Source organism: Erpetoichthys calabaricus, chromosome 1 (assembly GCF_900747795.2).
Source record: "Erpetoichthys calabaricus chromosome 1, fErpCal1.3, whole genome shotgun sequence".
Classification (NCBI taxonomy): Eukaryota; Metazoa; Chordata; class Cladistia; order Polypteriformes; family Polypteridae; genus Erpetoichthys; species Erpetoichthys calabaricus.
This window is the reverse complement of record NC_041394.2, coordinates 161,764,390-161,780,881: the sequence shown is the minus strand read 5'-3', so window position 1 is coordinate 161,780,881 and position 16,492 is coordinate 161,764,390. Positions and strand designations below refer to the sequence as shown.

At 39.8% G+C, this 16,492-nt stretch overlaps 1 protein-coding gene across 1 annotated transcript in view; it reads right to left on the bottom strand.

Moving 5' to 3' along the window:
- The window catches only part of ddr1 (discoidin domain receptor tyrosine kinase 1), a 360,873-nt gene that overhangs the window by 273,152 nt on the left and 71,229 nt on the right, over positions 1-16,492 (bottom strand). The window contains 1 exon segment of the mRNA XM_051920316.1: positions 6,643-6,765. Coding sequence (XP_051776276.1) covers positions 6,643-6,727 — 85 coding nt within the window. The 5' untranslated portion in view covers positions 6,728-6,765.

Below are 16,492 nucleotides of genomic sequence, written 5' to 3'. Positions count from 1 at the left end.
AGAAACAGAGAGCAAAGCAAACAAATCAATAGGGCTGTTTGGCTTAAGTATGCGAAGCACGCGGCACAAAGCTGTTGAAGGCGGCAGCTCACACCCCCTTCGTCAGGAGCAGGGAGAGAGAGAGAGAGAGAGAGAGAGACAGATAAAAACAAAGAGTGAAAAATCAATACGTGCCCTTTGAGCTTTTAAGTATGTGAAGCACCATGCAGCATGTCGCTTCACTAAGGAGCTGCACACAGAAGGTAGCAACGTGAAGATAATCTTTCAGCATTTTTAGACGAGCGTCCGTATCGTCTAGGTGTGCGAACAGCCCCCCTGCCGACACCCCCTACGTCAGGATCAGAGAAAGTCAGCGCAAGAGACACAGAGAAAAGTAAGTTGGGTAGCTTCTCAGCCATCTGCCAATAGCGTCCCTTGTATGAAATCAACTGGGCAAACCAACTGAGGAAGCATGTACCAGAAATTAAAAGACCCATTGTCCTCAGAAATCCGCGAACCAGCAAAAAATCCGCGATATATATTTAAATATGCTTACATATAAAATCCGCGATAGAGTGAAGCCGCGAAAGGCGAAGCGCGATATAGCGAGGGATCACTGTAATGACCTCAGTTTTAGTTAATCGGTTTTAGGAGCATATTTTTCACATATAAAAAAAGGTATAAACAGCTTAGCCCTCTTTCCTTTAACACTGCTAGTGGAACAGCCAATGTCAAGTATAAATTTTTAATTTATAAAAAGCTGTGGAACCAGGTGGTGTCACTCCTCAAGTTCTTCAGGCCTGTGCTGACAAACATTGTGGTATCCTCTTCACCTGTTCAATCTGTCCTTAAGGTGCCAGAAAGAAACTGCCAATTCTGTGGAAAACCTGTGCACTGTTCCTGTTTCAAAGATGACAGGGGCCATTTCAACTAATGACTACAGACAAGTGGCACTTATGTCTCACATCACAAAGACCTGAGGATTAAGTCTTTCTACTTTTCCAGTGCTTTCAATACCATCAAGCCATTACTGTTAAGGGGTAAATTCAAATATGCAGGTTGAAGAGCCCTCAGTGACCTGGATAATGGACTATCTGTTGGGTAGACCGCAATTTGTGAGGAGATCGAAAGATCTTTGTCTCCAGGTGGAAATTTGACCTTTTACAGAAGCTCAACAAACAAACAAACAAACAAAACCCACTTAAATGACTAAGAAAAGAAAGAGAACTACAAAGAAAGAAAAACAGTTACAGTGAGGCATTATGAAGGTATACTGCTGTTAGTATAAAGGAGATCCAGTAGCATTTCTTGACAAACTTCTACTGAAACACTCAGTTACTGTATTAGACAGGATGTGCAGCATTGTTCATAACAGCTCTCAGGTTTGTTTTCATTCTCTCCTCCAACAATACCTCCAGTTGGTGCAGACTGGGTCCAGTAACCGAGCCCCCCTTATTAAATTAGCTTGTTGATTCAGTGGGCCTCTCTTGAAGGGACGGTACCAGTCCAGCACACCACAGCACATAGAATATAGAACTGGCCATCACAGAGTAGAGTATGTTAAGTATGTCATTATCCACATTAAAATGAACACAGTCTACAGAGAGGAGAGGGGGAAGAGAAAAAAACAAAAAAAAAAAAGTTCCTCTATAAGATAATATGGATCCCCAAAAATGCACCACCTCTACATTCACTCCTTGAATAGTGACTGGATGTTGAGGCTTTTGATGTAAAGAAAGTCAGTAAACAGTTCCTTGGTTTTACTGAAGTTAAGCTGCAGACATTTTTTTCTGTATCAAGAAACAAAGTTCTCCTCCTGACTCATACATATGTGCAGAATCATCAGAAAAAAGTTATGCAAGTGGCAGGACCTTGTGTTATATTTATAGTCCTACGTGTACAGAGTGTAGAGAAAAGGAGACAGGACTGTTGCGGTATTCTGGTGTTGCTCACATCCATATCAGAGACAGTCTTTCAGTCTCACAAACTGCAGCTCTACCAAACAGATGGCCTGTTATCCAGGACACCGTAGTCTCATCCATCTGCATATTCCAAGATTTACCCCGTAACAGGGTTGCCTTGATGGAATTGAAGGTGCTGGAGCAATCAAAAAACAATCCTCACAGTGCTGACCACTTTGTCCAGGTGAGAGTAAGCCTTGTAGAGCAGATAAATAAATTGCATCCTCCATCCAAGTGTTTGTCCTATAGTCAAAAGGACTCTCAGTGACAGACCACTGCTCAAAGGTGTGAAGTTTGCTACTCATTGAATTTCTTATCTTCTCTCATTTTGGACACATGCATGCAAAGACTCACATTTCTATGTTTTTATCACTTTTATAGGTGTATGTTTGACATATGGCAAGACTCTACCCAGTCAGTTTGTCTAAATATGGGATAAAGATAGTAACCCTGCTAAAGCAGAATCCTGGATTCTTAAACATGTATGTATACTTGCACTAGTAATCTTCTGAAATTCTCCTTTGTCAAAAAGCTGTGATGTCATTAAACTGAGAAAAAAAGCAGTTAAATGTCATCATAGGCAACTGTGAATCTAAAAACAAGCAAGTATGAAGCCTGTGATATTGTTTTATAAATAAACGTCGTCTTCCAAGTGCTGTGAAGTAAGTAACATTTATCCTCTTTTTTATATTTGACCTGACCTCTGATGGTTGGTGGTATGAACACAGCCTGCAGTCTAACATGAGTGCACTGTTTAAAATCTATGTATAGCTAGCGGAATGAAAATATTGCCAGACTGCACAGAGCACAGTCTTTCCTGCTTGGCCCTGCAAAATGAGCCAGTACGTGTGCTTCTTGCCTTGCAATCGGGGATGCTGCAATAATAATACAAGTATTTTTACTTCAATAAAATAAGTATTGTGTTAGGCTACTTATTACATTAACAAGTAATTGACTACATAATGCACATTATTTTTAATTCTTTATTGCCCCTGAGACTGTGCTGCTGAACTTGGCAATGTACATTCAACTCATCGACATAAATTTAGCGATTTCTAAAACATTGAAACAGATTATTTCAACCAGGTAAAGGAAAAAGTAATCACTGAGCATTTGCCTCAGGGATTTGATCTTTGTAGATGCTTCTGCCTATGCCTGCTAAAAGCATCTGCGAAGCTAAGCAGGCATACAGAGCTCAACGGACAGGCACAGACTATAAAATCCTTAACTGTAACCTAGTTCAGAGTTTACATGGCCACATAACTGGGTCATCTGCAGAGAAATCTACATCTGTTAACCAGGTTTCTTAGTGACAAGTAACCTGGTTTCTCTAACCGGAATAAGTGTTTACATGGCATTTTAGAAACCAAAAAACTGAAACACTGGGTTTTTATAGTGCACATAAACATAACCAGTTAAAGGAAGGAGCCAGAGATGGTATGTTTTTTGTGTTATATAAAATACTTGGCTACAATCAGTCATATTTTATATTCACAATGTATGAGAAGACAGAAGGCAGTTTATTATGGACATAGCATGGGAGCATTGCAATAACCACATAATGGTTGATGAAGGAAAACTGTAAAGTTGAACTGTTTTGTGTGTGGGGGCTGCTCAAAGAAGTCACAAAGAATTTGTGTTGACTGCTTTGTTGTGTGTTTATATGTTTTTAATTTTTTTTTAAAATATTTTTATTGATTTTAATTTGAAGCATAATATTGCATAATACAAGAAATGCGGAACACAACTAAAGCAGAAACTTTTTCCATGTTATACTAATAATGATGAGAAGTGTATAATGTGTGAAGACTTTAGTCCAACTATCAAATAAACACGTGCGCTTTTATTGAAGAATATAACCAAAGAGAGAAGAGTACGCATTTGATTTATATGGGGCTGTCAATGAATTAAAAACTCGTTCTTGAATGGTGCAGATGTATGAAGTGCTGCCTTATAACATGGGTTCGACACCAGGTGCTTGGTGTTTTATGTAGTAACAAAAATACACATTTGATTTGAGTCTGTAACACCCAGTGTAAATTTTGGCTACTTGTAAAAGTTAGAATAAAACTGAATAATAAAAAAACAAGCTCTATCAGGGACGTTCATGTGGTACAAAGAACTTGCCTCTCCCTCTCCGAGTTGATGCAGTTTATCTCCATTCTTTTCACAAGAGCAGCGATGACCGCAGTTGGTACAGTGGTTGATACCTGCTCAGAATTATTTGTTGTACCAGCAAGCAAAGATACGAAGTCCCGTGACGCTATCTGACTGGACAAAGAACTGTAGCAACAGACAACTTCTTCACAGCACTTTCACAGACTAATAGATGGCTGCTGTGCAACGCAGCTCTGCTTGGCACCGTAAGTAAAATAGGACTTCCACCTGAAGCTAAAGTCACTTCAGTACACAAGCAATTTGCCACACTGCTGTTAGATCTGACAGCCGTGCTGATTGTGTATGCACCCAAAAGAAAGAAACCTTTTATTTCAGTCAGTAACAGCCAGTGTAAAGTTTGGGCATGTCACGAGAAGACCAAGTTTGCCACTCCGGACGGGCTGTTTGAATTTACAGTGCTCCCTTTTGGTATCCATGGTGCACCGTTGACCTTTCAGCAGATGTACCAAATCCTGTGTCCCCATTCCGCGTACGTGGGTGTCTACCTTGATGAGGTCATTTTCAGTAAAGACTGGGAATCCCATCTTGTCCACTTTTGGGCGGTGCTTGACAGTTTGCGGCTAGCAGTTTGAGGGCTAACCCTAAAAAGTGCAAGTTGGGAAACCCATTACCTAGGATATTCCATGGGGAAGGGTTTGCTCAACCCTCAAATGGACAAGGTGGGAAAGGTGCTTGCGTTTCTGTCCCAAACTACAGAGGCAGGTTCATGCCTTCCTCGGGCTTGCAGGATACTACAGGCGGTTCCATTCCAAAGCATCAAGCCCCCCCCCCACCCCCAGAGGGCAGAAAGAACCGTACTGTTTGGACAGACGCCGGTCACAGTGTTCTTAGACGTAAAAGCTGCTTTATTCTCGTTCCTGGTTCTGCACAATCTGAACTTTTTGAAGGAATTTATTCAAACGGATGCAAGTGCTTTCAGTTTAGGAGTGGAGCTCTGTTTTGAGTGGGAAGAACATCCCATCCGGTTTCTCAGCAGGAAGCTGCTGCCCAGGGAGCGTAATTATTCGAGCATTGGAAAGGAGCGTTTAGCAATTAAGTGGGCGGTGGAGGCCGTGTTACTTCCTTTGGGGATGATACTTTACCCTGGTGACTGACCATACCCCGTTTCAGTGGCTGTACAAATAAGAAGGATACGAACACCCAGCTCACTCAGTGGTCTATCAGTTTGCAGTCTTTTGCTGATGATGTTCACCACCGTCCCAGAGCTGCACACACCAATGCAGACGTTCTGACCGAGCCTGGCTTGGAGAGTCGCTTTGCCCACACCGACGAGGCAACCACAGGTGTTCCCACACAAGTGTGCATGGGAGACAAGTTGTAATTCTACCCTGAGTTGAGTGTTGGCACTGTTACCTAATTCATCTCCTCATTTCTCCCTAGCAGGTTCAATGACCAGTAGCACCAGCAACATCACTTCTTGGTCATTAACCCGTACATTTGCCTCCTCCATTCTAGCTTTCGTTTAAGGGGTTCCACCACCATCTTGAATCAGTATCAATGGCGAGTTCCGTTTGAAAAGATATTCTTTTTTTTCCATTAAATATACGAGGTTCGCCTTACTGTGCCCCAACTCTTTATAATCTCTTGTTGTTTTTCATATACTGGCATTCAAGCAGATTGTGCATCACAAAAATTTGCAGTAATAAAAGACTTTACATTGCTCATTCCAGCAGATGACGCATCACAAACATTAAGACTGCTTTTACGAATTCCATACCAAATCTCACATAACAGAGACATATGCATTGCAGTTGTCATTTCAACAGATGGCATATTACAGACATTTGTAGTAATGTCCAAAATTACTTAGATTTCAACTTGTTTTACATGCAAAGATGCAAAGCTATTTTAGTGTTACATACCTTTTTTTTTTTTTTTACTTTTGGTGTTTTTTTTTTTATTTTTAGTTTTAATTTTGCAAATCATTCATTTTTTGCTTTTATTTAATGTTTATATTATTCACTTTAGTATTTTAAATTTATTTATTGTAATGATTACGTTAATGGTGGCACTTCAACATTTTGAGAAACTTTTTTGCCATTTGCACCACAATTTGGCAGTATTTTCTGCCAATTGGTGTTTTGTAGTTTACCAGTTGCTTGCACACTATCAGAAGACATTGGAATGGCTTGTGTATTCTAGCTTTTTGGATACTCCAAACTACTTTTGCATGTGCTTGTGTTTATTTTGGTTAGCGCTTGCTATTCAACTTTGGCTTATTTTTCTTCGTTACAATCTATGTCTGGCTTTGTCTGACAGATACACTAACAATTTGTTACTGAATCTTTCCCTGTGCTTTCCTTTTCCCTTTTTGTTCCTGCTCCAACCTTCTTGCATAATTTTAGATCATGCTGCTCATCAACAGCTCTTAACATTTAGCCTCTCAGTTACAGTACATTTTTTTACAATGTAACTTTAAAAACAACATTTAAACAGGCTATGATACATTATATTTTACATATACACACATCCCACAGCAAAAAAAAAAAAAAAGACCAGATTATGTAATAGAGCTAAGCAGTACCTGGGTCAAAGTGCTCTTCATTTTCAGCTCTTGCAAATGCAGCCAAAAGAAATAACAGCAACTCTGAAGGTGCCATTGTAGCCATTTGCTCATCTCCTTAAATCACAAAGTGCTTTCATATCTGTTGAGGAGGAAGATAGTGTACATCAATATTGGCATTCTAATTTAGCAGTTCAGAAGAAGGTAGGCAGCAAGCTATAACAACACTTGTATTTCTATTTGCTCTGAAAAGTAATATAAATGTTACAGTCCCTATAATACATTGGTCTGAAGTAATACTTCTGCAAGCTGTTTGTCCTAGCAGTTTTGACAATGGTATGACTAAAGAGAGACATTTAAACTAAAGATTGCAAAATAACATGTCAAAGGTATTGGTTTTACAACTGTCAATAGTAGAAAATATCAAGGTGATGCAACATTGAATGTGAGCCATTCAGCAGCAGAAAAGAGTAAACTATAAATATTACAATATGCACAAAAAAATAAAACAGAAAATAAAAAAATATTACGCAATTAAATATCTATTTTGGATCTGGTTTGATCTTTAAGGTGTAGTTTTACTCAAAAATCGATAAGTCATTATCCCACAAGTCTTGTATATTAGGAACAATCCTCAAAATAGTGTATTACAATGCCGTGTTTACATGTGCTAGTAGCATATACAATATGAACCAGTTTTTGTTCATATTTCCAACCGTTACAAACTTCTATCATAAAATTAACAATATTAAATGGTGCACGGCTCAACATTAATGGTAGTCTGGTTGCCACTGTCCACCATTTGAAGCAACTGGCCCTTGGCTTCCAAGAATGTCAATCATTTTACCAAGGTTATTATAGTTAACAAAACTAAAGTCAAAATTGAAACTATTAATAATAATAAAAAAAAAATTTAGTAAACTGAAATAAAATTGACAAAAGCAAAATGAAAAAGTAAAATTAAATAAAACTATTAAAGTGCTGGAAACACTAGCTGAAATAAATTAATAAAAATATTTTTAGTTTTCATCACAACTGGACTTACACAAGGGCTTACCTGGGATGCAAGGGTCCCGATTAATCAAAATATACTAATAAGAATTTCACATTTGGTTTTAGAATTCCTGCTGTTAGTATTAAACCCTTGTAACTTAACTCTGAAAACACAAAAAGTCATCTACCACGAGCTGTCCACATATTAATCCAGTGATGGAGGGCGGATGTTGACACAGCATTTGCGGTGACAGAGCAAGCTGAATACAGGCGCATACAGCATGTGAAGCATACCAAAGTTATGATTTTGCTTTGAATGTGCTTCGTAGCTTTCAAAGCTGCCATTCACTGGACTTCTGGGCTCGAGAGAATTATTAGGTACAGATAATCCCTTACAGAATTTCATGTTCAGGCTGCATAGGAGTTTGATGTCCATTATGATGAGCTGGAGTATTTCTTTTCGTTTCTTGTATATCACGATGTAATTCAAACACCTGAAGTTGGAATTTGCTGGTCAACAAAACCTTTGATCTATGGACAGAAAAATCATGAGTGAGTAACACTTCAGTTTATTTCTCAAATGTCTGCGTTCTGTTGAAAATAATTCACCTGCTACTTTGTACAGGAGAAATCCTTTTCGAAAATAAAAAACGGCACTGATCGAGAGACTGACTAAGTCAAGATCAGCATATTGTTTTTGACCAATCACTTTGCTTTAAAAAGGGTCATTTAATAATGATGCGATACAAATTTCTTTTAGTTTTACATTCACAGCTCAAAATACCCGATATTGTGAAAATAATCCGGTAGCAGAATTAGGTTATAAAATATTTGTCCCCCCTCTTTCAATGTTTTTTTCTCTCTCTCTCTCGCAAAAGAGATACTTGAAATATCATACTCATTTTGTTCTTAACATCAGCCATGTCATACATATTGCATACCAGAGATTTCCTGCCTTGCATCTAAAACTACTGGGATAGGCTCCAGGTACCCTCTGGGTAAGAGGGTTTAGAAAATGTATTATTTTGCTCCTAATCTCAGATGCAGTTTGTCATTTTATGGTTGTCCATACTCCTATTTCCTGCTCTTACTCTGTTCATTAAGGGTTTACTGTTCTTATGCATGGGATTAAAGTCTCACTACCCCTAACCTTGACACTACACGCTTGTTTTTTCTTGGTTTCCCTCAATACAGCTAGGTGGGGTCTGCACACTAAATTACTCTAAATATAGACTTTTAAAAATGAAACCCATACTTTCAATATCAGTCACCAAAGGTTGATGCCTGATTGACAAGCTTGGCCAATCCTTTTAAAAGTTGGTGAGCTAGGACTAGGATTACGGCGAAACCTGGCCAGCCCAAGAGGCTGTAAAGGATTGATATTATACATGGTGGTGTAACCTGGCTAGGGTGGTTCTGGGTTACTGTCCCAGCTGGGGTGAAACAATAATAAATGGTCAGAGAAAGACTGGCAGAAGCAGTTCCTCCTCCAATACAATGGATGGCAGTGTTCCTATGGCAAAGTTCCAGTATGAGCCAGCAGGGAATGCTGGGTGCTGTAGTCCGGAAGGTCAGCCTGGTAGTGGGCCCATGGAGTCGTAGCTGTGAGAAGACCTCCTGGTTTTGTGAGAATTTCATCTGCTTCCATCGTTCAGTTCTATGGCATCAGAAGTACTCTGGGGTCCTCCATAAAAAGTCACTTCACCTAGAAAGTCAACTGGAAGGAGGTAGACAAGGCTATATGGGAGAAGTGAAGAGTGTAAGGAGCCAGAATTCAATTGGATATTGTGTTCACTGAACAGAAGCTTGTAAAAGGTTTTTCTAGAACAATACATGTTTTGAACCCATGACTGTCTTGATGCACTTGTATTTGGGGTTCAGTAGCACCCCCTACTGACCATAAGCTCTTATTTCCTTCGTTACCTTCTTTTTAAGCTACTTTAATATTTTCCACAGAGTTTTCTTATTTAAATTTTGGGATAAATTTGTGCGGTTATTGTGTAAAACAATTCTAAACCTACCCCTAAATAGCATGTTTGTCTGTGTTGAAGAATTGATGCCATTTTTGAAAGAGGCAGCAGTGAGGATATGGTTTTATTGCAGGAAACAGGGAAGTTTTGTAGAAGAATGGATTCTGTTTTGGCATAGGTAGGAGGGAGAATGGAATTTTGTCAGAAGAATGAGAATTCTGTGAGGGATATCCTAATATGGACACCATAGCCTCAATTTCTAATGTGGTCTACAGTCATCCCTCACCTATCACAGGGGTTACGTTCCAGAGCCCCCCGCGATAGGTGAAAATCCGCGAAGTAGCGACCTATATTTATTTTATTATTTATACATATTTTAAGGCTTTATAAACCCTTCCCACACTCTTATAAACCTTTCTCACTCTCTTGTTAACCTTTCCCACACTCTTATAAACACTTCCTATGCTCTTAAACACTTTCTACATTCTTAAACACCACAGACCAACACTGCACACTGCACGCAGCAATCCTGTCTGCACTTGCTTTGTGAAGGGGGGCAGCTGAACTCACGCTGAGCAGAAATGGACTTTGTGCTGCTTCTGCCAAAATGCCTGCTTGTCGCTGTGCGTGTTCAGAAGGAGGAGGAGTGCGGGGGTGTGAGGGCTGAATGCACGTTTGCTCAAACCCCCCCCACCCCGGAGGCGCAGTAAGCTACTGCCACTTCGCATTGTCAAGGGGGTGGGGAGCTGAATGAACGCTAAGGAGAAGTGGACTTTGTGCTGGCTTTGCGCTGCTTGTCACTCTGCGTGTCAATAATTTTAAAGCCTTGTATTTTCCTGTCTCACTGTCTTGTCTTGCGTGAAGTTAAAAAGTTTTATAATAGTGAGATGTTACTCATATCCTTAGCCCGACATCCACATATCATATGTGTTAACAAAGTGTGTTTTATAAGTTTACATGTGTTTAAAGCATGTGGGATGGGTATTTTAAGGCTTAAACTATACAAATGTTTATTTATATGGTCTTTCTATATCGCGGATTTTCTCCTGTTGCTGATGGGTCTGGAACATAACTTCCGCGATAGGCGGGCAATCACTTGTATTTAAAAACCCGCGAAGTCGTGAATCCGCGAAAAATGAACCGCGAAAGTAGCGAGGGATTACTGTACTTGAATACAAACATCTTTGTTAAACTGTGTCTTGCCATCTAATTGAGATGCAACTGCATTCAAATTCTGTTTTACATAAGTGGTGACTCCCCAACCTTTTCAGTTGTGCGTGTCTTTTCTAAATAATATGTACCCATCTATATTATACTCTCACACATTTTTATTATATAGCAAAAATTTTTTTTTCTATCATAATTATGTGCAGTTACATACAATTCCCACCTTAAGTTTAATACTCCTATCTTTAAGCAATTCCTAATATATTACTAACTTTACCTGGTCTTTTTAAAAAGTATTCTAGAATTTTCAAAAACATCTTGTATAATTGTATTTACACTCCACTTGTCCCTTTATGGGAAGTTCTAAACATGGCCTGTCCTAAACTTCCTGCCCCCTAAATTCTATACTTTAAACAATCTTAAACTAAACTACTCAAACCTCCCAAATACATTGGTACCCTTTCTGTTGAAATGTAACCCATCATAGCAGAAAAGGTCCCATCTGTCCCAGAAGGATTTCCAATGTCACAAAATGTGTGGTTCAAATCTTGGTGTTGGGTAATGGGGAATAGCTTTAAGCCTAATCTTCACAATCTTAACTGGATTGGCACGTAGCAGATAGCAGAACTTCAGATGTCCAAACTGTTGATTCTTTGCCTGAGCATGGCACCTAACTCTTTAAAATTTAGATTGCAGAACTGACAGCCTGTCCTAATGTATGTTATTTGTTCCAAAATAGACAATGACAGCCAGACCCACCCCTGCTCTGCCCAAAAGCCCATACACCCTCCCAGAGAGATCCGCCCAGACCTCCATCATACAAGACTATGTGCCTTCAGCAAACCTTTGACTCAATCCCCCTCAATTACTGTGTCTCATAATATCACTTCTCTCTTTCTGGGGACTGGTTTAAGATGGCATGTTAGTGCTCATCATCCCTACCTATCCATCCATCCATTATCCAACCTGCTATATCCTAACTACAGGGTCACGGGTGTCTGCTGGAGCCAATCCCAGCCAGCACAAGGCAGGAAACAAACCCCGGGCAGGGTGCCAGCCCACAGCAGGGCACACACACACACACACACACACAGGACAATTTAGAATCATCCCTACCTATTACCGCAGAATTATGAGCGCTACAGCCCATTTACATTAGGTCCTGAAAATGGTTAGAAACATCCAGTTTTGTGGTTGCATTGCTCAGCTATTTCAGCCAGGCTCCAGCTGCACATCTATACTATGCAACAAGCTTAGGTCCCTGAGGGACGGATCTAAGACTACCACCATGGATATCATTTGACTTTCATGCCAATGGCGACTGTGGTTTCAGTAACTCTGCCTTGCATGAACATGTGCTGAAGATTCATAATGAGACAAGAAATTCATAATGAACAATAAAAATAAATAGAAGGAAAATATGCATGCATCTTTCACCACATTTTAAACAGTTTTAATAAGCAGTAAACTACTAGGTTAGTGGCAGCATATGCCTGTCACACTATGTCATACAGCAGGTATCTTCAAGTGGAATTCTGGTGGGCTATAGGGATTATGATTATTTGTTCCAGCCAAGTTTAATTCAAAACCAATTATTGCTGTTGAAGCCATTACTACTCAATGGAGCGGCTGCTGCTTCACCACCTGAGGCCACAGGTACGCCACACCCTCGACCCTCTGCAGTTCGCATACCAGGAGAATGTGGGAGCGGAGGATGCCATCATCTATATGCTACACTGATCCCTCTCCCACTTGGACAGAGGCAGTGGTGCTGTAAGAATTATGTTTCTGGACTTCTCTAGCGCCTTCAGCACCATCCAACCTCTGCTCCTTAGGGACAAGCTGACAGAGATGGGAGTAGATTCATACCTGGTGGCATGGATCGTGGACTATCTTACAAACAGACCTCAGTATGTGCGTCTCGGGAACTGCAGGTCTGACATTGTGGTCAGCAACACAGGAGCACCACAGGGGACTGTACTTTCTCCGGTCCTGTTCAGCCTATATACATCGGACTTCCAATACAACTCAGAGTCCTGCCAAGTACAAAAGTTCGCTGACGACACTGCTATCATGGGCTGCATCAGGAGTGGGCAGGAGAAGGAGTATAGGAACCTCATCAAGGACTTTGTTAAATGGTGCGACTCAAACCACCTACACCTGAACACCAGCAAAACCAAGGAGCTGGTGGTGGATTTTAGGAGGCCTAGACCCCTTCATCATCAGAGGTGACTGTGTGCAGAGGGTACAGACCTATAAATACCTGGGAGTGCAGCTGGATGATAAATTGGACTGGACTGCCAATACTGATTCTCTGTGCAAGAGATGACAGAGCTGGCTATACTTTTAGAAGACTGGCGTCCTTCAACATCTGCAGTAAGATGCTGCAGATGTTCTATCAGACAGTTGTGGCCCTCTTCTACGCCATGGTGTGCTGGGGAGGCAGCATTAAGAAGAAGGATGCCTCACGCCTGGACAAACTGATGAGGAAAGCAGGCTCTCTTGTAGGCACGGAGCTGGACAGTTTGACATCCGTGGCAGGACGACGGGCGCTCAAAAGGCTCCTATCAATTATGGAGAATCCACTGCATCCACTAAACAGTGTCATCTCCAGACAGATAAGCAGCTTCAGCGACAGACTGCTGTCACTGTCCTGCTCCACTGACAGACTGAGGAGATCGTTCCTCCCCTAAACTATGCGACTCTTCAATTTCACCCGGGGGGGTAAACGTTAACATTATTCAAAGTTATTGTCTGTTATGCCTGCATTTTTATTACTCTAATTTAATATTTTGTTTTTGTATCAGTATGCTGCTGCTGGAGTATGTGAATTTCCCCTTGGGATTAATAAAGTATCTATCTAGCAACATTCTGTGTTTCATTTCTATCAACTTGTTAAGATTCTTAATTGCTTCTTTTAGTCTCAAACAGTTGTCTTTACTGTTTTTGTTTTTATTATTATTATTATATTATTCCTGTCCAACTCAAGTAACAATGAGGTGCAAATGACAATGAAACCAACAGGTTTTCATTCCAACAAACTTCAGCTTTTAACTGGAAATTAAGTGACCAATTATTTCACAGATTCTATGCTTGGAGTAAATTTCTAAAATTACAAAAATGTATTTTCTAAATAATTGGAATGTAGAAAGCATTTATGTATGTAACTTGGAGTTAGTTTTTTTTTACCCTAGTCTTGAAAATGTTCATCATCATCAAAATGATTTTCACTCAGCTGTTTCTGTTGTTCTATTACTTAATAAACAACACACCAACACAAGTACTGATACTACAGCCTTTTATTATTTATTGCAGCTTGCTGTTAACGGTCATTGTTGGATTCCAATTAAAAAAAGAGTCCACAGGAGAAAAATTAAGTAAATGGAACATAGCAAAAAAAAAACCATTAAGTGTGTAAAACTGACAAAAATAAAAAGATTTACATTTTAGGGAGACCTAACACTACTGTACATTTCTGAATACAGAAGAAAAAAAATATTTGGAAAGATAAAAAGTGAAGGGCTGGCAATTAATCTTTGGTTCAAATTTGTATGATGTCTTTGGGGAAGAAAAAAGAAATCTACAATATAGGAATGATCTGATGTGGAAAATGAATAAAAGTACAAACACACCATAAACGTAAGTAATAAATTCCAACACTGAAAAGGATACGCTAATTAACCAGCTAGTTTGAAACCAAAATCTTCAACCACTGCAGCCCTACAGGACTCAAATTGATTACCAGGATTTTTACTTCATCGCTATTCATTTGTTGTGATCATCCACTCTCTTCCTCATTTGACATTTCTTGAAAAGGAGTTCCTCTCCAGTGCAACCTTTATCAATCACTATGTAGGGCTTTCTTTTAAACTCACTCTGATGTTAGCCTAGACAGCCCATCTATGACCTGTGGCCACAGTAATCCTTTAATTCCTTATGGCTGGTGACATGCACCATGACATTTCTTAATGCATCACTATCATGATTCTGCCGGTTATACAATTTAGTTGGTGGAGGGGATTATTAAGGATGACAGTTGAAATCTGGGGCTTTGAAAGGCTTATTACATGTTGCTGTGGTTCTCTGTATAAAGAAAAACGTCGTAATGTTTGTGCGAAATTTACCCTTAAGTTTCCAAACTAATTTCAAATAACAGCCTTGATCCACTACTAGTACTGTACTAATTTCCTTAAATTTTAGACTCTAGGGGGTTTGCCCCTGCTCGCTTCGCTTTCCAAACACCCCTCCGCGCCATTGTGAAGAGGGGGGCTGAAGGAGGTGCAGTCGCTCCTCTGAAACCTCTCTTAAAATGGTGATACAATGGAAAAAAAATACATTTTTTTTTTACCTCCTCTTTGCTCGATCAGCTGCTGGGTTGCTACTGCTGCACCTCGTGATGTCCTCAAACACTATTCAATCTCTTTTCACTATTCCGTTATTTCACTGAGTAATATTTTCCGTTTGTTTGTGCTAATGCACTCTTTACTATCATTTTTTTGAGACTTTCGAATTTTCCTACTTCCATTATCTCTAACCTGCTCTGCACGTGTATTGCTCCAAGGTTTTTGAATTCGTTAAGACGTTCTACTTTGTCTTTATCTGGCTCTAGCGTAGTTAAATCTCTTGGCACAAAGTCTTTGCAGGATGGACCGATTATTGCTTTCCTTATTTTCAGAATTTGCACATAGATGTGTTTTTTTGCATTCTTTTTTCTCCAGTGCTTTGGGTCTCTTTTCGACACGCCGCTCTTCTTCGCTTAGTCGTTGACGTGTCATCTAGAACGCATAAAAATTTTTAAGAGCTGAGAGCACAGGAAGTGTGTCTGCCAAAAGCATTCCAACAACTGAGGTTAGATGATTGTGGTCTTGTTTGAAAATGGTTGCAAGTAGGACATGACTTGCAAAAAAGTCACTGTCTCACGGGACTTGCTTCCAAAGGTTGCAAGTATGATGTGACTTGACCGTCTCGTGGGATGTGAAAGTATCTCTTCAAAAAAATCACGTCTCGTTGCCGGAAAAAAAGATTTTTTTTTTTTTTTTTTTTTTAAATAATAAAGGTCTCCTCTTAATCTTCTTTTGCTTAATCCGAAATGGTTTAGCTCTTATAATCTTTTTCATAATTCATCTCCTGCAGCCCAGAAATCAGTCTAGTCTAGTCATGTAACTCTTTTTCCAGCATTACCATGTCCTTCTTGTAGCCTGGAGACCAAAACTGTACAGTTTTCCAGGTGAGGCCGCAACAGTGCATTATAAATCTTGAGCATAACCTCCTTGGACTTGTACTCTACATATCTATATTAATTAATAAAAGTCAAAGCCCTCACTGACTGACTGACTGACTGACTGACTCATCACTAATTCTGCAACTTCCCGTGTAGGTGGAAGGCTGAAATTTGGCAGGCTGATTCCTTACAGCTTACTTACAAAAGTTAGGCAGGTTTCATTTCGAAATTCAACGCGTAATGGTCATAACTGGAACCTCTTTTTTCACAATATACTGTAATGGACGGCAGCTTGATGGCCGTGGGAGGAGGAGTTGAGTGTCACGTCATCACGCCTCCCACGTAATCACGTGAAAAGACTGAACGCAGCAGGGAGAAATGAAGGAGGAGCCGCAAACAGCGAAGAACAAAAAATTCATTAAACAATTGAGAAGAGAGCAAAACAATAAGAAGCGAGCGAGTAAAGCATACAAGCATCTTCATAAGGGAAACAAAGCACGGTGTAAAACGTAAGTTTAAA